This window comes from Anser brachyrhynchus, assembly GCF_964034855.1.
Source record: "Anser brachyrhynchus genome assembly, chromosome: 1".
Lineage (NCBI taxonomy): Eukaryota > Metazoa > Chordata > Aves > Anseriformes > Anatidae > Anser > Anser brachyrhynchus.
Window position 1 is genome coordinate 36727956 of NC_137694.1, and position 20393 is coordinate 36748348.

At 41.8% G+C, this 20393-nt stretch overlaps 1 protein-coding gene and 1 long non-coding RNA gene across 2 annotated transcripts in view; one reads left to right on the forward strand and one right to left on the reverse strand.

Moving 5' to 3' along the window:
- Window positions 1-20393, reverse strand: part of WIF1 (WNT inhibitory factor 1) — a 40105-nt gene that overhangs the window by 13159 nt on the left and 6553 nt on the right. The window contains exons 3-4 of the mRNA XM_080579877.1: window positions 5456-5564; window positions 2165-2305 (exon numbers count right to left, since the gene is read on the reverse strand). Coding sequence (XP_080436003.1) covers window positions 2165-2305; window positions 5456-5564 — 250 coding nt within the window. The remainder of the gene's footprint in view (window positions 1-2164; window positions 2306-5455; window positions 5565-20393) is intronic.
- LOC308189646 lies at window positions 5577-17035 on the forward strand. The gene is made up of 2 exons (XR_013946493.1): window positions 5577-11213; window positions 16900-17035. It is a non-coding gene; the product is annotated as an uncharacterized lncRNA (long non-coding RNA).

Sequence of the window (20393 nt, forward strand, 5' to 3'; positions counted from 1 at the left end):
CATTACAGAAAATGCATGCTTAAATACATACCATTTCAAACAGAAAAATAGGAAAACACAATTTTTTGTGCGGTCACCTCTCAGCCACAACAAAGCCTCTCCTCTCCCACAAAATTGCTGCCTCGCTCTGCTCACTTCCTCTGGTGGGGGCCCCTCTGGCTGGCCACGAAAGACTGGAAACAGTGACTTGGGGCCCAGGCAGAAGGAATCTGAGCTCCTCACCACAAATGGCAGCTTTCAGAGGGAGGAAACTCACCCTTACACTAATACAAACCGGTAGGAACATCCTCGTCCTTCTCAGTATCTGTCCCAAAATGTTGCGGTGTCCACCTCATTGGACAGAGGGCAGCAATGGGAGTTACCCCAGTACGAGCTGGGGTGAGATGTCTCCTCCTCTGCCCACCTCTACAGCTTGTAAAACCATCCTTGTGCCTCTCAGCTGGCCCACGGTCAGTGATTGCCCTCAGCTTTCCTGAGTTTTATGATGCAATACTCCTAAATTTTGAAATATAATTTATTTTTTTTTTGTATCAGAGTAGTAACAATAATAAAAATAACTAAAGCACGGAAACCATAGCTCAGATGAATGCTGCTAAGACACTGAGTTTGGAGCCTTTCCTGGACAAGCCACAATGCAGACCTGCAACTGCTGTCTCTATTAGATTACCCCAACACTATTTCCAAAGTTTATTAAGCTCAGTATCTTTGGACTGAGCTGACAATGGAAAGGCATGAAATGTTCTGTGCTGCGTTTACATCGGGAACAACTTTGTGCACAAGGTCTGATTGATTTTACTTCCATTCAGCCCCCATTTTCCTTCCTGTTCCTCTCCCCACTTCTTCTCCCCCTCCCCTGCTTTCCCTGGGCTAATTGGCAGCAGCAAGGCTTCAAAGGAGACAGCAGCCTGGCTATTCAGGTGCAGCGAGCTTTCAAAGAATAAACAGCTCCTGCTCCTGCTGCTTGCTCTTTGAAGCCACACTCCAGCCAATTATCTCAGAGAAAAGAGCTCAGGGAAGAAAGTGCAGGACTGGGAATGGAGATTTAATAGGAGAAGAATAAAAATATCACTGTTTGTACATCAGCCCTGCCACGGGTTAATTTGATACAATTGCACACGGCAAGGGATAGCTGCCTGATCTTAGATATGGATTTTTTCAATTTCCACAGCCTCAGTTCAAAGTGATAATTACAGCTGTTCATGATGTATCAAATGAATCCAGAAAGTCTTATTACATACTATCTGTAGTTCATAGATTGGCTGATTAAACATGTTTCCTGCTTTCCGAGTAAACACTGCACTAGCTTCATGGTGCCCTTCCTCTATCAATCCATCCTGTGTGTGTTTCTTGCTTGGTGACTGCAAATATTGAGGACCAGCTTCCATCACCTTCCCTGAGTGATGCTTTATTATACAAACAATTCTACCAAAATCAAATCAACAACACACATAGTAAAGTGTTAATAAAAGAAGAGTGAATTTTCTTATTGGCTCAAATGTCTCATAAACTTTGTAAATATCAGACCAGCAACGCAACCTGCTGATGAGGCTGGTGAACAATGTTGTATCCCAAACCAAGATGTTGCCATCTTGTGCCCCAGAGGAAGGTAAGCCAACTTTTGCAAAAGTTCTCTGATTTTTGCTTTTTTGATTCAATTGGGATGTGCAAGTTCAGATTTAAAGAAATGCTGAACTATGACACCAAACAGTGTTAACAGAAAACAGTGTCCCCACTACAGATCCCAGAAGTTAAGTCCTCAAAATTATGTGTCATTTCTGAAAATGTGAGCCTCAGCTTTTTTCCCGTAGTACTGACTCTCCTCCAAACGCTTCAAATCATTTGCTCACATTTGCTTCTCATATGATCCATTTCTATCAACATCCTTGAAATGATGAGCTGTGAACAGGAGGAATGCCTCCAACCCAGTCTGCTAAGGGAGACGTAGTTCACAGTAAAAAGAAGCTTAGTAAACACATAGTAAATGAACAGCAAATGCAAATGAGCTGCAAACCTACGGATAGAGCCAGAACAGCCTGGAATTCATAGCTTCTGCTACACACTGCGTGACCACATTAGTATCCTGAATGATTATTATCCTGAATGAAAGAGAAGAAAGTGAGCTGTCCTGGTCTAACAGTTCTTGTCATGTCCTCATTAGCGTTACCTTGCTGACACGTCTTAAAGAAGATGGCGTTCTGAGGGGTCTGGAGAATGATATTGCCTTCTGAGTTCATTATGATCACATTGACTTCGAATGCAGCCACCCCATCTTGCTTGCCGAGGCAAGGAAATCCAACCTGGACAACTTAAAGGAGAACAATAACAACAGTATTCATATTTACATGCATATCCACAAAAGCATACGTTGAAATACTAGAGATAATAAGTATTTACAGATAAGCTTTAGAGTCACCTTGTGCACAGACACCTGCAGGGCTGGAACAACTTCAGCACGGGAGGCCAGCCTGGGATGCTTTACTGACACAACCCCAATAGTCTGCAGCAGAGACAGTGATCTTAAGGCAAACATCCTTCTGCCTGCAGACAGGGCAGTTACTCATGGAGGTATCTAAGGATGCTATTTTCAAAGCCACCAAAATGAGCCAGAAGCCTATATTTAATTTTCTAAGCTGCCTTGATCACTTCTGAGCCTCACTTTTACGGGCTGTCACATAACTTCTCTAAAAAGATCTCATACTTTTTTTTTTTTTAAATGTTGCTTTAGGTATGTTTTGCTGTTATGGATCTTGCAATTAATACTTGAATAAAATACTTATTTAATCAAAACTTTCTCCATAATATGCTGGCAAGACAGTGCACTTAATAAATAAGATTGTGGGTGCAAGTATTTAAAATGAATAGAGGAACATCTCTATGACAGAACTTGTTAAGTGTAGCAATATTTGGAGATTGCCTTTCCAGGAAAAGTATTCAAACACTTTTAAACTACAAAGAGTCCAAGGAAATAATTAAGGCCAGTAAATCTGGAGTATTTTAATGAGGAAGCAAGCCTGATACCTCAGAGCTCTGGAATGCTCCGCTGTGATGGTCACAAGTGATCTCAAATAATCTTCAGATGAAATGATTGTGTCATTTCTTCAAAATTGGCTCTTTCTAGCTCATTTAAAAATTAGATCCAGCTAATAGAAATTGTTTATTCATTTCTTCTGAAGCTGGCCTGAGGTTTCAGAACAAAATGTAGAGCTAACAGCCTTACATTTGGTTTGTTTTAAATTGCTTGTTATAAAAACATTGCATGTAATAATCAGACAATTTTTGTTATTTTCTGCCTTGGTATAATACCTTGGAATAATTTTATTGCTGAAACACATTCTGCTTCTGGTAAGTCCTGTGGACTAAAAAGTCTGTTGCAGTTTTCATTATAAAGCAATTTAATTGCTGAAGTGCCTTTACACTGATCTTTTAAAAGATCATTACAAGAAGCACGTAACCATGTGGTAAGAAAAAAAACTCTTACAGGGGATAAAAAGCAGTTTAAATGCAGTGAACTTCTTAAATTGTAGTAACCTCCTTATAGCTCAAGTGCAAGAAATAATTCTGTGCTTGTATGAGGATGTGTGTGACTTAGCTGAACAAATTGCTGTGGGGAGGAAGGCACAGGAGAAATTTAATGACGGCACTACAGCAATTCCTAGACTTCATTACATCAGTAGCAAACCCCCAATCTGCCTGGAGATTTGACAGCAAATGATGTCAGCCTGTAGGTTTAAATGCCCAGGGCAAGGACCAGTCATGCATCTGAAGCTGAAGGGGACAGGTCAGAAACCCTCCAGCACTCCCCAAACTGGAAGTGCCCATATTTTTGAACTTTCCACGTGCCCAAACCCCTCAGCACACAAAAATGCATTAAAGGCCCTCCTGATTGAGCTCCGTGGTGATTCACTGTCCCACCACAGAATTGCCCCTTTTGCACATTTACACTCCTGCCTCCCCTGGAGAATTTGCAGAAGTGAGGAAAATTTAACTGATTCCTAACTGTGGGGTGAGCAGAGATGCTGCCAGGGAAGGCACCAGGCATGCCAGCTCACGTGGAGCCACCTTGGCACCAGCATGGCACTGGTGTCGTGTTCAGAGTTAATCACTGCCACCGTCGAAAACGCCTGACTTGGTTTTGAACTTGCTGACTCCAGTTTGAACCACTGGATCTTCATAGGTTTTCCCCTGTGAAATGAGCAGCCAGCCTTTTCTCACTGAACAGATATCTACATGCTATAATCAAGGCTTCTCCCAAACATCTTTTTTTTTTTTTTTTTGGCTAAGCAGAGTAGTCTTAGCTCTTTAAACTCTCACTGAAAGGCATCTTCCTCATCCCTCACACCATATATCAATGTTGTGCCGTGTGTCTAGGTTCGACAACCCTAACCCAGGTAGCAATCCTGGGATTTGGGGATAGGATTTTCAAAGGAGTCTAAGGAACCTGATTGATTTAAATCTAATTTAAATTGCTTCAATATTTTTATAGCATTTATTTATTTAAGTCAACTTAGTTAACTTAGGCTGGATAGCAAGCAGCATAAAAAAAAAGCCTTCACACCAGTGGCTCATTGTTAAATACTGAACATGCTTGAAATACTGTGCATGTACCGATTATCAATTGCTGTTAAAGACCAGATGCAGTATAATGCCACACAGGACTTCAACACAGCTGATATATCCTAAGCACAGCGGTGCACTGCTCACTGTCTGCATAAGGGAGCACCGTGGACATACCCGTATTAGTCCTGGAACTGAGCTACCAGCACCGCAGACAGGGTAAGTCCATCTTGGTTTTAATCAGACCTCCCATCGTGATGGTTACCAGACCTTCTGCTGGAACTGGGAGATCTCATCCCTGGCCTCCCTGCATTTGTAGATTAGATGTTTTCCTAAACACAGTCAGATGGGGGTCATTTTGATCTAGCCTTTCTAGATAGTTAAAAATTAAAGGAGAAACTAGTTTATATTAGAGGATGCTGAGTGCACAGCCTTCCACGTTTCTCACCTGCTTTATATGGAGATGGAAATAATCTCAGTGCTTAACATGAACTTCGTCTTCCTGACTTCTTCATTACTTTTAGAGTCAATGTCAATATTTGCAAATTTATTGGGCTTGCAATCAATTAAATTGCAGCAATTATGAATATTAAGCACTCTTCACTCAAGTCCATTTTCAACACCACTAAATAATAAAGTTTCACATACATTAATTTTATGCAAAAGTTTTGCACAAATTTCTGCTGGTTTATCTACATACAAAAGCTTCGTGTGGCTTGGCTCAGGCAAAATATGCTGCTGTAGTCAGGCAAGACACTCACACTGTTCAGCATCAAGCACTGTGGCAAGCATTTCTTTAGCAATAAAATTCAAAACTTGAGTTCAAAATAAGACATGTAGACTTTACTGGCTGTGGGATATTTTTTACAGGAACAAAATTTATAATACCAACAGCACAAACCTGATGCTTTATGAGGAACTGTTCCGAGCAGAGGGATATTTATAGTTGGATCAGCCATTATGCCTTTATCCAAAGAGCGCAAAGACAGGAACTCGTAGAAGTACTCAGCCTATGACAAAAGACATGAGAAATCATTATGTATTTTAATTGCTTTCATGGAAACAAACCATTTAGCACATAAGCTACAGCAAAAAAATACTATGCTTTCATTATGTCATTCACTGGATTTGTTTCAATTATTTCCACAACTGCTTCTTTACCTAAGCATAGTTTTCTTTCGTTACAGAAATTGCAAATGACCATAAGTAAAATCCAATACCTGGATAACAGCAAGGAAAATAGCATGCATATGGCAAACTAATGTTAAACAGAAAATATATATTTTTTTTTTACAACCCACACCTTTCATCTAAACACAGAAAAAAAAGGATGAACACTGGACTACTTCTTAAAGGTTGTTTTTGTTTTTGTTTTTGTTTTTGTTTTTGTTTTTTTGTGCAGAATCCCCCTGGAACTGACTGGTGAGCCTGGACAGCCTGCCTGGTGCTTCCTTCCACGGGACCCTGGCCTCTCTGTTAAGTCACCTGCTCAGTCTTTCTTCATATTTGCTGCAAAGTGGGATTCCTCTTGCCTAGCGTCATGCATCTGCAGTGTAGATGTGCACACTGTGTGCACCTGAGGTGTCTGCATCTTAGTAAGGCACTTGAGGCTTCCCCAGATGTTAATGGAGTTGGGCATTCCTACAGCACAGCTGCAGGTGCACAGATCAAGTGGGAACAAACCTTTTCCCTAAAGTCTGGCTTCTCATTTACCTGAAACGTGTATAGGATTATGGAAAGTTTTAGCTGCTGCTCTCAGAAAAATACCTGAAGCCTTAGCATGGGAACTGTCAAGAAAGTATTTTCATACAGCAACTTATTGATAGTATACAGTGATGTTAAACCTGCTTTTTATCTGGGACTGTGAAGTAAAGAGAGATTAAAACCAAAATGTTATGAGAACTTTGGGCCAGTAAATGGCAGTTAGTTCGTCTAGGAGGTGGCAGTCAATGTCCTTAGCCAGAAGGCTGTTCTTCTCTCATAAGAACCAGTTTCCGTAGCACATGAAGACACAGACTTACTGGTGAGAGACCAGTGAACAGCCACAACGATGATTAAGGGATTGGAGCACCTGACATACATAGAGAGGCTATTCTATCTCAAGATTATCTCATCTCAGGTGATCCTCAGACCTTCTGTGATCCTGTGCTAACTTGAGCAGAAGCCCTGTCAGAGAGACCATGCTCCTTTGGTGGCACCAGCAAAGCTCTCCAAAGCTGAGTAGAAAGATTGTTATAAAATTCCTAATCAGCCCTGGCAGCACATCCACTCGGCCTGTGGGGAGAGCAAAGAGACCCCAAACAGCGTGCAGGAACTACGCTCTGCCCAAACAATGTGTTCAGGGGGTGTTGTGTAGGCATGGAGACCTCAGAGGAGGACTCACAAAGCAACAGTAGGGAAGGAAGTCATGAAAGTTGTTAAGGGCGGGTTAAACACATGGAGCATATGTGGGAGGGAGAGGGGACATGGACAGAAGTAGTAAAACAGGAGATGAAAATTGAAGTCTGGGGTGCTATTCAAAAGGCTGCTTTTAATTAAAGATTTTTTTTTTTCCAATACATTATACCATGCCAAAATATGAAAACAAGCCATAAAGTCTTAGATTGTGAACATTTTTGTTTTCAAATAAACTTTGGTTCAGAAAAATAATTATATGTCTCCACACATCTATAGAATACTACAGCGACTGAGTCAATGCTGTACTGTCTGTTTCTCATTGGTTAGCTTTGATGTTTGGTTATATCTAAAACAGGTCATAATAGGCTGGGATATTAAAACATTATGTTCTTACTATTCTAGTAAACAACAACTGGTAACTAAACCAAATAGCTCCACTCCCATATTTCCACTCTAGCCGGGCTGCTGTGGCAGGTCAGCCTGTGAGCCAGAGCTCTGATGTGTAGGAAAGGAACTGGAATTCCATTTTCTGGAGTCAAAACGTTGCTTAAAGACAAAGACAAAAAGAAAGTTCACTGTGGGAAAGGGGATCAATTGCACCATGAGTTAAAATCTTTACTGCCTTTCAAGGAAGGAATTCTTTTAACCAGAATAGAGGCACAGCAGCAATTAATGCCTGAGGCAGGAGTTAAAAAGATGGGAAGAGATGCTGCACAAGCAACAGGCTTCTCAGGAGGAAAACCACTCTCTGCACTGGGGAAATATACCTGCTCTCACCGTTTCTGGAGAAAGGTCCATACAAGTGAGCTACTTGAAATGACATTCAAGTCCTCAGGTAGACTCAGCTAGTACGATTTCAAAGTTATGAAACCATGTGCTACAGAGCATATTTGCAACTCACGTGTGCTGGACTGAGCTGGTTAAATTTTGGCTTAAAAATACCATACAAATTCAGTCTAGAGAGGCTGCATATTGAAGGAGGGTAGTTTAACTCCTCAAACCTGCCAATCTGAGGTTTGGCTGCCATAAATCCTATCAGTTTGGAAGCAATCTGTCTTGACACAATCTCCACATCCAGTCTCCAGTATTGTCCTGGTGCAATTTGAGTTGATTGCCAATTAACTTGCATTAATCATCATGACTGAAAAGCAAACAACACATTCTCAGCAAATATTTACCATGCTTCAGTCTAGCATGAAATTCAGTCACGATGGTTAATTGAGGAGATAGGCCTGTGCAATTAAAATCCGGACATTTGGGTACTGTATAGTGACTACCACAATTCATACTGTAAGTGGTCATTGTGAGTGACCTGCTAATGCAAACAAAATTTCTTCAGATATTGTTTGAGAGATAATGGGGAAAAACCACAATCTATAATCCATTTTCCTGTACGGAAACATTCTCGTGACTTTGTTTTTGGAGCCAGCCTGTGCAGTGTCTGGTATTTGGTGGGCAAAATTCGGTACTGAAGCTAAATCTTAGAGAAGTGGTGTTATCAGAGGTGATGGAGGAACTGGGGTTTGCAATAAAGTGTTGATCCTTGACAATCGCACACTATACATGAGTGGGAGAATTTTTGGTTTTGGCTTGACTTCAGTATGCACCTGAGGAAGAATACTCCTTCCCTGTGTGTGAACACTTTGTCTGGGACCCTAAAAAAACTGAGGGAAAGTCCCCCGCGGCCCCTGCGTGAGCAGTCTGGGGACTTGGTGCCTCGAGGCAGCAGGTAGCCACACACAGCCACCCTGCAACTCTTCCCCACAGGGGCAAAGCCCTCAGCAAAGGCAGGAAATTTCATTCTAGGCAAATAATTCCATGGTCAGGATTAACTTTTATGGACTTTAAGTGGACGCTTTCTATAAATCAGAGGAATTTAAAAGGTTATAAATATAACGAAGCCCTCTAACAAGTATGGTAGTGAACATCTGTCGGCAGTTTGGTTTTACGCTTAAAATTCCTGCAGAACTCCCTTCTTCAGGGCAAGATCTACTGCTTTATAGTTTTCTCATCACTTAAATGCCATGTTGTGCCCACTTTGGTTTTGTTTCATATTTAATCAAAGCATTCACAGGAAAGTGCTTTACGTTTTCTTCATTTTACATGAAAGATGTAGGATTAGAAGTAATGGCAGCACCTTAAAGCAAAGCAGAGTAGCTTAAACTGCTGTGTGTCACAGCTCAATAGCCTAATGAAATCTGCAGCCTTTCTAACAACAACAAAAAAAGATGTGTTACCTTTGCAAAGAGATGTAAGAAATCAACCATGTTTCCTTCTCATTATTTTGAAGAGATCATTGCTGAGCATTCTATTCTATATACCCTAACACCAATTTTCTTCGTTTAAAGAAAGAAACTCATTTAAGAAGCTCCTTTTTATCCGAGATCCGTGGATATTTCTGGCTATGCACACACTAGAAGATTCTAGCATGGATTATACACAGCAGATGCTCACAGCTGCATATGCCATAAATAAAATCACAAAGTGAGGCAATGTATGTGCTTGTTAGGTGTTTACAGCATGGACCATTGCTTCTCCAAGATATTAACTGCATTAGGTCAGAGAAGTAGGTCTTCTATGTTCCAAGATGAAACATGAAGCAAAATGAGAAGAATTTCAACAAAGGGGGAAGGCTCTAGCTGTACTGCATGTACCAGGCTATTGAAGGAGTTTGGCCAGAGTGTGAGTATGTCTGCAGCACATTTTGTTATTGCAGTGCAGTCTAGACACTGCTGTAATGAACAACATAATAATCTCTCCTTAGACAGTAGATAATAAACCGTCTGCCTACAAGGTTTTGTTTTTCTGCCAGAGAAGGCAGCTTGGCCTTACCTCCTAATTGATCCCGTCCCAGAATGTGGAAACCATTTTTTGCACCTCAGAGTGACCTCAAAGATACCTGCCAGCAGCCTCGCGAGGTAGCCCCAAAGTGGGAGGCACACTTAACATTGCTGAGAAAGTGATGTGCAGCCCTCACAGAAATGTTCTCTGTGAAAACCAATCTACACAGAAGACGGGATAACCTTAATCCCAGTCAACTGCCAGTTTTCCATTATGGGTAAAGGACTGGAAAGCTGTTCGGGTATGGGAATGAACTGAAGCAGTAGGATTAACAAAATGAGAGATGCACACAAAAGGCAAAATATATATATTTTTTTTGTGTTTCTAAAAAAGAAGGACCCAAATTAGAACTGAGCAAAATATCTCTAGGAAAAATGCAGTGTGTTACAGTTTTAGTTACACACTGATGTGCTGAAATGCACATGGCTCTGCGGAGTCTGTCGTAAGCCTTCCTTCTTCATGTTATAAAACTGTGGAGGACTGAGGAAAACCTATGCATGATGACAAAGATGACTTTTTAACAACCCCTACATGTAACTTTCAACAATGATAACTTGTGGTTGTAATGGTTTTGTATTTTATAAGAAGAATGGTACAAAAACTCTCTCATTTTGTCAATGGAAGGTAATTAACTGGTCCTTAATGCCTCCTGTGTCACGTCATTGTGGATGGCAGTGCAGATCCTTCAAGGGAATGATTTAGAAAGCAATCAAAGAAATGTTTCCTGATTGCTGCCAAAAGGAGCGCCAAAAATGATGCCACAAGGTTCCAAGAATGCTTTGTGCAGGGGAGAAGGACAGAATTTTTTGCAGAACATATTAGCCTTTCCTCCAAGAAACGAGACAAGAATTTCTTTAAAGTTAAATAATATGAAGAAACTGCTGTCAGGAAGCTTGGTGAGAACACAAATTAATGGATTTAGATTACCTTTAGCAATTAAGTTTTTGGTAGTTGTCTGTTCTTTGGATGACAGGGGAAACTGGGTAAACACTTTGTCATTTTGAACAGATATTTTCTCTCATTAGACCTTGAGCTCTGGAAGCACTCTAGGATTTGAAGAGCTCATTTGAAACCTACCCAAGACTGGAAACTGACTTGGCAGAAAGAGCAAGGTTCTAGTGGGACACCAGTGGAAAAAAAAAATAAATAAAAAATACCCGAGCAGAGAGTTAACTTTGAAACTCATCCTCACATGACGCAAAATCAGGCTGCCTGAAACACGGTGCCAAAGAAACACCTATTGCATGCTCCTGCCCATTGCCAGTCTGCTAATGAAAATATGGCTTTGGGATAGATCAGAGCCAATCCCTTGGTGCAGGAACAGCAACAGGGACAGAGGGTCAGAACGCAGAGGGGATGTTCACCAAGGCTGGCACCTTGGAAAGCAGCACACCAACAAACAGATCCACAGCAATCTCCAGGTAAGTACAAGAGCACTGCTATAAAAGCATGCAGCATGCAGGATTTCTTAAAAAATGAAGCCACAGCAAATTGACAGCATTTGTTGAGAAAACATTTGGAGTTTCTTACTCCTTCTCTATCTTGCTTTATTCAAAAACAAAAGGTTTTCCCCAACTTATTTTATTCTAGCTTCACTAGAGTTACTTTCTAAAAAATTAGGCTAAAAGGAGACAAAATCATTAAGGTTTTGATAAATATGCACAGCTAATTACATCATGAAAGTCTTGAGCAAGGAATGATATTTTTCAGCATGAACCAGGCTGAAATGCGTACGTGGTGCACAAGTGCCCTTCAGATTGTTTTCTCCTATGTCCTTCACATGAAAATTAGATCTCTCTGCTTTGGGGAAGGGGAGAGAAGCAAGTGGTACATCAAAAGAACTAGTAATTAGAGTTCAGATTAAAAAAATAAAAGATATACAAGTCTACATTATCTTGAAATATCTGATGAAACACACTGTTGTGGTATCCAGCGAATTCGTAGAAGTCTTTCTGCTGAAAAGCTATTTCTTGTTCCGGCACAACAAGGGCTAATTCATTCTTCTGTCATTCAACAAAAGATCAGTGCTGTCTCCAGTGGAGATTTCATGATCAGGGATGTTCAAAATGCCAATTTCCTAAGGCTAATAAAAAAGGGGGAAATTATCACTGCTCCTCAGAGGAAAAATATAAATAAAGTCTTATCACATCGGTTCCTAACAAAACAATGCTGTACAGTTCTGCTACCTTCACCTTTAATGCATCTATGCAGCTCTATATACAGTGAGATTAAAGTGTGAGGTAATTTTCTTCCCCTTGCTGCTTGAAAAATAAATGTAAACCTGGGCTGGATAGTACTGGGCATGCATTTTTACATAATTACAAACTGTTTGCAGTTTCCAGCTCTGGAAGATTTATTTGTATTTAATAAATTAGTCACATTCTTTTCAGAGAATGTAAAATAATTTCAATAAAACATCTACAGTTAGGGAAATGATTGCACTAACAAGTATTTAGACGAGTTATGATGGAGATCTGAGCAAACTAAATTTAATTAAACGGAATCTTTTTTAAAAGCACAAACGGTAACCTTAGAGATGGTGGCTCATCTGATGTGATGAGAGAAAGTTCACAGCCGAAGAATAGGCTAAGCCTCCTCCTGCATGGTGGTAAACACGGATAATGCACACAGATTCATTTTGGCTGTGCTTCAAACTTCCACCCGTTTGTTCTTAAGCCTCCCAGGACAGCTTTGAAGTGGAGGATAAAGCTCCTCTAGCACACCATTACCAAAGAACAACCTTCTGATTATGATCTCATGAAAGTGTAATCAATAACTTACACAAGTTAAAAGCGTGGCAAACAGCAAAGGTCACGTAATTGGACCTTTATTGAGTCCATGTGTTTTGCTCTTGGCTTTAACTGGCACTCCTCTATCATAAATATCTCCCCCGAAATGTAAGCAATGAACTCTCTCAAAAATTATGAAATCTCACAGCAGCTTCTGTCGGACTGGAGTCCTTCTGTGGTCTCAAAGGGTGATGCTCCCACCTGTGGGTATCTAAGTGAAAGAAAGCTTGCGGCACCTTGAAGGTGAGGCTGTTTATTTACTGCTCCACAGATAATGGTTTTTTGCATTGTATCCTAAGAAAACAAGTGTTTAAAAATTATGGTGAAAGGGTTTTGAAAAAAAAAACAACAGCTCTTTTCTGACTAGTTGTTAGTGCTTCTTAGACTTCCCTAACACTGCTCTCCTTTAATGTCTGCCACGTGGATTATAAATGCCTCTTTTTGTGAAAATCCAGAGCTATTTTGTAAGGTTAAAGAAAACCTTCTGTGTTTGCTGTGTACCTGAAATTGCACTAATTTATCTATTGAGATAAGTCCTCAGTCTGTGGGCATACATTACTGTAATATTTCCATGTAGGAAATGAGGATCTGAGCAGTTTCTGCACACAACTTTTCTGTCTTTCAGACTGTTTGCACAGGCAGAGTCTGTATGGCTTCATTCCTGGGCTATAGTACCAGTCTGATAGACTCTTCTGAGTTAAGGTACAGCGGTCCCTGGAATTTTCCAGCATTGAAATGAAGCATCTTCTTTAAAGCCAATTCATCCTCAACTTCCTACATGCTCAGTGGAGAGAGAGCAGCATTTGCAGGTGACAATCCAGCCCAGCTCGCTGGCCTGGCTGAAGCTGCTGTGGAACCACACTGGGAGTGAGGCAGGGTGTTCCCTTGTCATTAGCAGGTGACAAATATTTTCATCACACCCTCAGATTTCCTTATCCTGGAGTGGGGAAGAAACTAAGCTGAGAACCATTGGCTAGAAGGTGGTTTCTCCAGACCAGCAGAACAGACCATGGCCCCCAAACAGGACACACACATTCCTGATGGTACTGCCAGAGCCACCAAGCAGACAAGATAAAAAATTGAACAATCCACACACGTGATTCCACCCCCAGAAATGTGATCTTGCTATTGCTCATGAAGTTACGCATCGGGAATAATGCAAGTTGACTCATGTTTGTCATGCTTTTAAGCTTGAGGTTTAAGCTCCAGGTTTCTTTGGAGCAGCACCGGATTATGAAGACATTCCTGAAATGCAGTCAGGGAGCTGTACTCTTTGCATGGAAAATGGCATACCTCTCAGCAACGTGAGAAACAAGCCAGGTACTTCACATGCCTTTCTGCCTGTGGCATGCCACTAAGGTGTGCCGTGCAGATGAATTGAGGCCAGGTTGCACATCTGCTTTCAAGTGGCTATCTCGTCACAGCTTTGGAAAATGTTGCCCAGAGAGTTTCACAAGAGAGTGGACAGGTCTGCTGCACCAGGAGGCTTTTGTGATCATACAGTGTATGCACGGCCTGTCTTGGCTGTTTTGGTGCAAAGGTGAGGCCTGTGCCCTGCTGCTTTTGCTCCCGAGCTGCTCAAGCAAAGCAGACTGGATCAAGAGAGCCTGACACTCCTCCTGCAGCCTTCTCAGTTTCGGTGGTGCACACAGCATATGGGCTCCCTCATGTGGATCTCCTCAGACGTACCAGAGGAGGACCAGGCAAGCACAGCTTGGAGCGAGAGGCCCCAGGAGCAGCTCCCCAGCTCTGCTCGGGGCACCAGGGAAGGATGGAGCTCCTCTCTGCGCCCCTCTCTCAGTGAGGAGGGAAGGATGCGTGGCTGTCTCGACAACGGCATTGAGTTTATGGAACACGCAAACTCTGCAAACTTGTAAGGCTCTGAGAAACAAAGCTCATTTTTTTTTTTCCCCCAAACTGCTTGTGTTAATAAAAGAAAGTTTAGAGAATTTTCATAGTATCCAGTTTAAGAGTCCAAATTCAGGAAATACCAGTGAACAATGCTGTTTGCACAGACTTAATGCTGTCTCCTTGTTTTTACAGGACATGAAAACCTCATTAAGTATATGATCCCATACTACGTCTCAATAATGACGCATAACGTTGTTCAGCTTCTTCTAATACCGAGCATCTTACAAAGCCAAAGAGCTGGTGCTGAAGTCCTGCAGGTTTCCTCAGAGCAAGTGGCTGTTATAAATGCTGAGTAGCCTTTGAAAATCTGGCCCATTAAGTCAACCGGATGCATTAATATGCAGATACACAGCAAACCACACAGTTGCACGCTGTGCAGTACAAGACATGAAGAGGTCTAGGGAAAATATGCTTGCACACAGAGGCCGACTACCTTAATTTAATAGCTTCTGCTGTAACCTTTTGGCTGTATCTAACAAACTGAGATGCATACGAACTGGAGGTGGCAGAAACTGGGATGCTGCAACTTGCTGAACACAAGACTTGTTGGAAATGTTTTTTGAGGAAATGCATACGGTAGAAAACTCTCAAACCCTTAACCATGTTGGTCATATGCAAATAGCCACCCACATTTTCAAATACAGATTTTTTAAAGTAGTAGAAATTTGTTTTAAGATATATGATGGTTTAACTGCAGGCTATTAACATACTCTAAAGGACAACAGGTGAACAACGCCCCTCAGTGGGAAGGTGTATTTTCCATGTTATACTGAAAGATGTGTTTAGTTAACGAGTGAGTGTTCAATGGGTGGGTTGTATAAATTTTAATCCAAGGCTTTTTTTTTTCTTTTTTGCTTTTACGGAGGAATGTGTTCAAATACTTCATATGCATTGGGAGTGCTCAATAGCTCATCTTGCACTTGCCAGAAATATAACTTTGATTTTACAATAGGAACTAATTTAAGCACACCATTACTAGACCTTCTGGATTACCTGTCATATTAATGTGTGAAACAGTGGTGCAAACTCTCATAATCCAGTATCAGTTCAACAAATTCTGCTCAGAGTGTAAGAAAAGCTGCAGCCCTCCTTTCCGTGTCTCAGCATGTTTAGGGAAACTTCTCTGGACTGGCTGCTTCCTCCAGTTTCCCCTCTCCTGGGAAGGAATAACCAGACACAAACCGTGCAGGAGACTCACACAACAGTCTCCTTAGGCCAGAGAGGATTAGTTTGGGGATCTTGCTCTGTTTCAATTAGCGCGGTTGTAAAAGAATCAGAGAGGGAAGAAATTCACAATGTCATTTTCAGAGAAGGACAATGGCTGTCCCTTTGTTTCTCTCACTCACAAAGTTTGCTCTCTGCTTCCCACTCTTCACGAGCCCTCTGGCCTGGGGAAGAACCTGGCTATGCCCCATCCCCTGCTCTATTCCAAGAAGGGGGCAAAGACCTTACTGCATTTATCCCAGTCTTTGTGCGCAGGGACAAGGAAGGCATATAAAACCAGAGACAGGAATTTCTGTTTGAGAAATGTTAGGGATGGAAAGAGGTAGAGAAATAGATTTCATAAGAACTTGCAGATGCTCTGTGCCTCCAGGTAACCATGCACCCTGCCAGCAAACTTTAGGATTTCTCGTCCTTTCAAATATTTCCCCACCAACTTAAGTGAATAAACTTGTACTAATGAATTATTTTTTTCAGGATGAGAAAAACTCACTTTTGGGTAAATAAAGCTCTTATATAAACAAGTTAAATACTTAGAAATGTTTTAAACGTTGCAATTACACTGTGAGGTTTCAATTAATTGCTGTCTGAATAAACCACAGTAACAGCGGCAGCATGGCACCAACTACATAAATGATGAAGTTTACCTGACTGCAGATGTTTGGCAGCACAGTTTTGAAGGGTCCACTAAGTAAGCAGCGTATTCACGCTGACATGATTCAAATGTGAACTCCATCAGTGGGCAGGATAATGCACAGACTTTGTCCCATCAAAACAATGCTGTTGTTACATCAAATGAAATAGTGAAACCCTGGTGGCTTTCTGTCTGGGAGGGACTGTGCAAGCTTCTGCACCCTATACCTACCACCAGCACATCGCAGCTCTGACTGGAAGGGAGCAATGTGTTAGGTCCTAAGCTTTCAGCTGTGCTCCCTTGCCAATGCAGAAATCTGATCAGGCCTACTCAATCTGAATAGATGTTCCTGTGCAAAACTAAAAGGAAGGGGGAAAAAATTAAAACAGCACCACATATATATATAATATATATATATATCAACCAAGGTAACGAGCAACATGCACTGTTAGTAAATTATTTCCCAGCTCTTGATGTGACTATGCATATCATCTGTTGCTTGTGATTACAGCTCCAGATAACTGTATTTTGCCTCTCCTTTCTCTCTGACAGATCCTGATGTGCTCTGTGTGCAACCTGTCTGTTCTCCCGGAAGGTCCCTGCCTTGAATCCTGCAGGCACGTAGCTGCTTGCAGCTACTCAATGTACGTGTGGCTTCACAAGGAAAAAATAAATTTGGTTCAGCCTGGTCACTCAAATGGACTCTGTTTCAACAGTTCGATTTATTTCCCAGAACCTCTGCAAGAAAGAGAACTGGCTAAGGCTCAAACCTCGAAAAATGAGAGCAGTGTTTACTGAAGTTTGAAAGGAACAGACTGAAGGTGGTACTTGTACTCCTTACTGAAGCTGTTCAGAAGACTTGATTATTTGCTTATGTGGTTTTTAGTCTCAGATTCCCATTGACTATATCAATATTCACACATTCGCAAGCTGAGAGCAGGTAGGTGGATTGCAATGAGCAAGTAGGCTCACTGCAGGTAGAGCCTATCTTCTCCTGCTCATCAAAAGATGGTGATCTCCCCATGCCTTCCTCATGAAAACAGGTTCATAATCGCAGGACTGAAAGCTCTGAAGTGGTTCTCTGTTCTGATGGCCAGGATGGTCCAAGAGCCTGCCCTCTCCTCCTCCGGCCAGCCGTCACTGCAAGGGCTGGCTCTGCTGCTCGTGCTACTGGTCTCTCTGCCTGAGCGCTCAGACCTGGTGACAGGTCTTCTCATTAGTGGGCTGCTGTTTGGGGAATTTATTTTCCCTGGTGCTGGGCCAAAACCTGAGGCTGGGAGATTGCCAGGTTTGATGTCAAGCATATTTATTTCCTTTAGCATCGGCTAGGTTGAGCTAGCTCTTTATCCAGGCTAAGGGATAACTTCAGAGGATTTGTGGGAGCAGTTCTGAAAGCAATGTTTGGTCTCTAAGTTATTGATTGAAGTATTTGGCAGGGATGGCAGCAAGTGCTGGAGCAGCTGTAAGGTAATTGCCCACTTCTCCTTGTATGGCCAAACAGGCTGGGTTCCACCAGTCGGTTACAAAACAAAGCACACTTTCATATATAGATGGAAAAAAAATCAGTGTTTTTCTTGTTCGGCTGAAACAAATCCACCTCAAATCTTTGTAAGCCTTTACTAAGGCATTTCTATCCCCCAAGTGTCTCTTCTCCAAGTCAGGCAGACTTGTCAGGCTAACTCCTTAGCATTTCTGTGTAGCTAAGTGGTCTCCTATGAACAGACTTTAAATAAGCACATACTATGGTGGATTTTGGATATCATAGATGTATAAAGTCTTCTCAGTGCCTCCATACAACAGTATCACTGTCTTTGCTTCATTTGTAATACTTTTTGAGGCAGATTTTCGTTTGCTGCTTTGCTGTGATTGTACAAGGCACTCTCAGCTTTGTGTTAGGGCCTGGCCCATTCTGTGTTTATGACTGGCTTGGTGCATGAGAGGAGAGCAGTGCATTTTGTTTGTCTTGACTTTAGGAAGGCTTTCAACACCGCCTCCCACAACATCCTCACAGAAGTGAAAAAGTAGAATTTCTGTAGGTGGACCATGAGGTGGACTGCTGCATTGCTTGGCTCAGGGGGTTGTGATCAGCAAGCGGTGTGAAGTCCAGCTGGACACCAGTCAGTAGTGGTGCACCTCAAGGGTTCATACCGGATCCCAGACTGTTTAACATCTTCATTAATGGCCAGTATGTTGTGACAGAGTGCACCCTCGGCACGTCTGCAGATGATACAAAACTGAGAGGAGTGGCTGATACACTAGAAGGTTGTGCTCCATTCAGAGGGACCTTGACAAGTTGGAGAAATGGGCTGGCAAGAAGCTCAACAAGGGGAATTGCAAAGTCCTGTACCTGGGGAGGAACAACCCCATGTAGCAGTACACACTAGGGGCTAATCAGCTGCGAAAGAGTTTGCTAGAAAAGGTCCTGGGGGTCCTGATGGACATCAAGATGACCATGAGCCAGCAACATTGTGTGGGTGGCAAAGAGGGCCAACAGCCTCCTGGGCTGCATTAGGAAGACTGTTACCAGCAAGAAGATTCACAAATTCTTCTCCTCACAAATCCTTCTTCTCATAATTCTTCTCCTCTACTCAGACCTGATGAGGCACATCCGTAGTGGTGGGTCCAGGCCTGGGCTCCCCAGTACAAGAGAGGCATGGACATACCACAGAGAGACCAGCAGAAGGGCTTGAAGGGATGGGAACGTGCCCTGCAGAAGTTTGAAAACGTGACTGTTTTTGCCCATTTTAGCACTTTCTTCTATGAAGTAAGTGTAAGGAAAGAGGTGGCTCTTCATCAGGTTCTTCTCCAGTCTGCCGGGTCTCGTTAGAGGCTGGGAGGGCCAGTGCCACAGCCAGAGGCCCTGTAGGACTGTCAGCTCACACACATCAGCTGCCAAGGTGCTACCCAAGGGGAAAACGCGTCTGACCTCAGTGCCTGTGTACCCACTGAACTGGGCTTCTGTTACTTGACACAACGGGCTCAGCCCAAATTGTCACAGATAGCCCAGACGCTTTTCGTGCATGGGTCTGAACAACATTTGACATGGGAAGAGGCAGTCTTTCATTACATTGTTACATACATTTTATTACAATCACAGTTAATTACAACTGAGATTTCAAAATGTCAGTTTCCACAAACCAAAGAGAAGGGAAAAAACGTGAAGTTAACCACGCATTCAGAAACTTATCCAAAATGTGATTGATTTTGTGTTTCTTCAATTTACCTTACAATTTTCAAAAAAGGCACTTATGTAACAGAAAATACCAAATATCTTCTGCTTTTACTGAAATGTACACCCGCATCCCCGGATATCTACTGAACTTTATACACATAATTCATTGCAAAGGACGCTGTTGTTTTGTTACAAAAAACTAAGGATTGCAATGCAACTGTCTTTGCTGTTGTTCTTTTCTGTGCGCTTTGGGTGACTGCGTTTTCCACTATGTCTGGGTTGCATTCTGATGTAGTGAAGAGTTTGGCCACAAATAAATAGTTTCAGTTCCCTGAACCTTAAAAAAGAAACAAACAAACAAAAACAACTAAACAAAAAATTCCAATATGGTTGAACAGAGAGGTTGAACAAAAGAGACTAATAGAAATCAAATAGCATCTTTCAAAAAGTGGAATTTGAATGAAAAAGGAAGATAAATATAAAACAAACCTTGGCAAGCTAAATGTAAAACCACAATAAGGTAAATAAAAAAATGTTTTGGGATGTGTTTTCTTGAAAGCTTTCAAAATGCTAATAAAATTGTTTTGAAATTCTTCAGAGCAGACCACCGTCAAGTCAATGGGGCTAACAGCTGAAGACAGTGCAAATAAAACCCCACTGAAAAAGACAAGCGTGAAAAAGCTAAATGAATGTTTTGCACTTGTGCTCATGAAGGAAAATTTTGGCAAATTCCTACACTAGAGCTTTACTTTATGAAGCTTAAGGGGTTGTTTCAAACTGAAAAGTCATTAACAGAGCTTTTTGGGGGTGGGGGACAGGGTGGAGAATAGTGACAAATTGTATGAACCAGGTGGTGTAACCTAAGAGTTTGGAG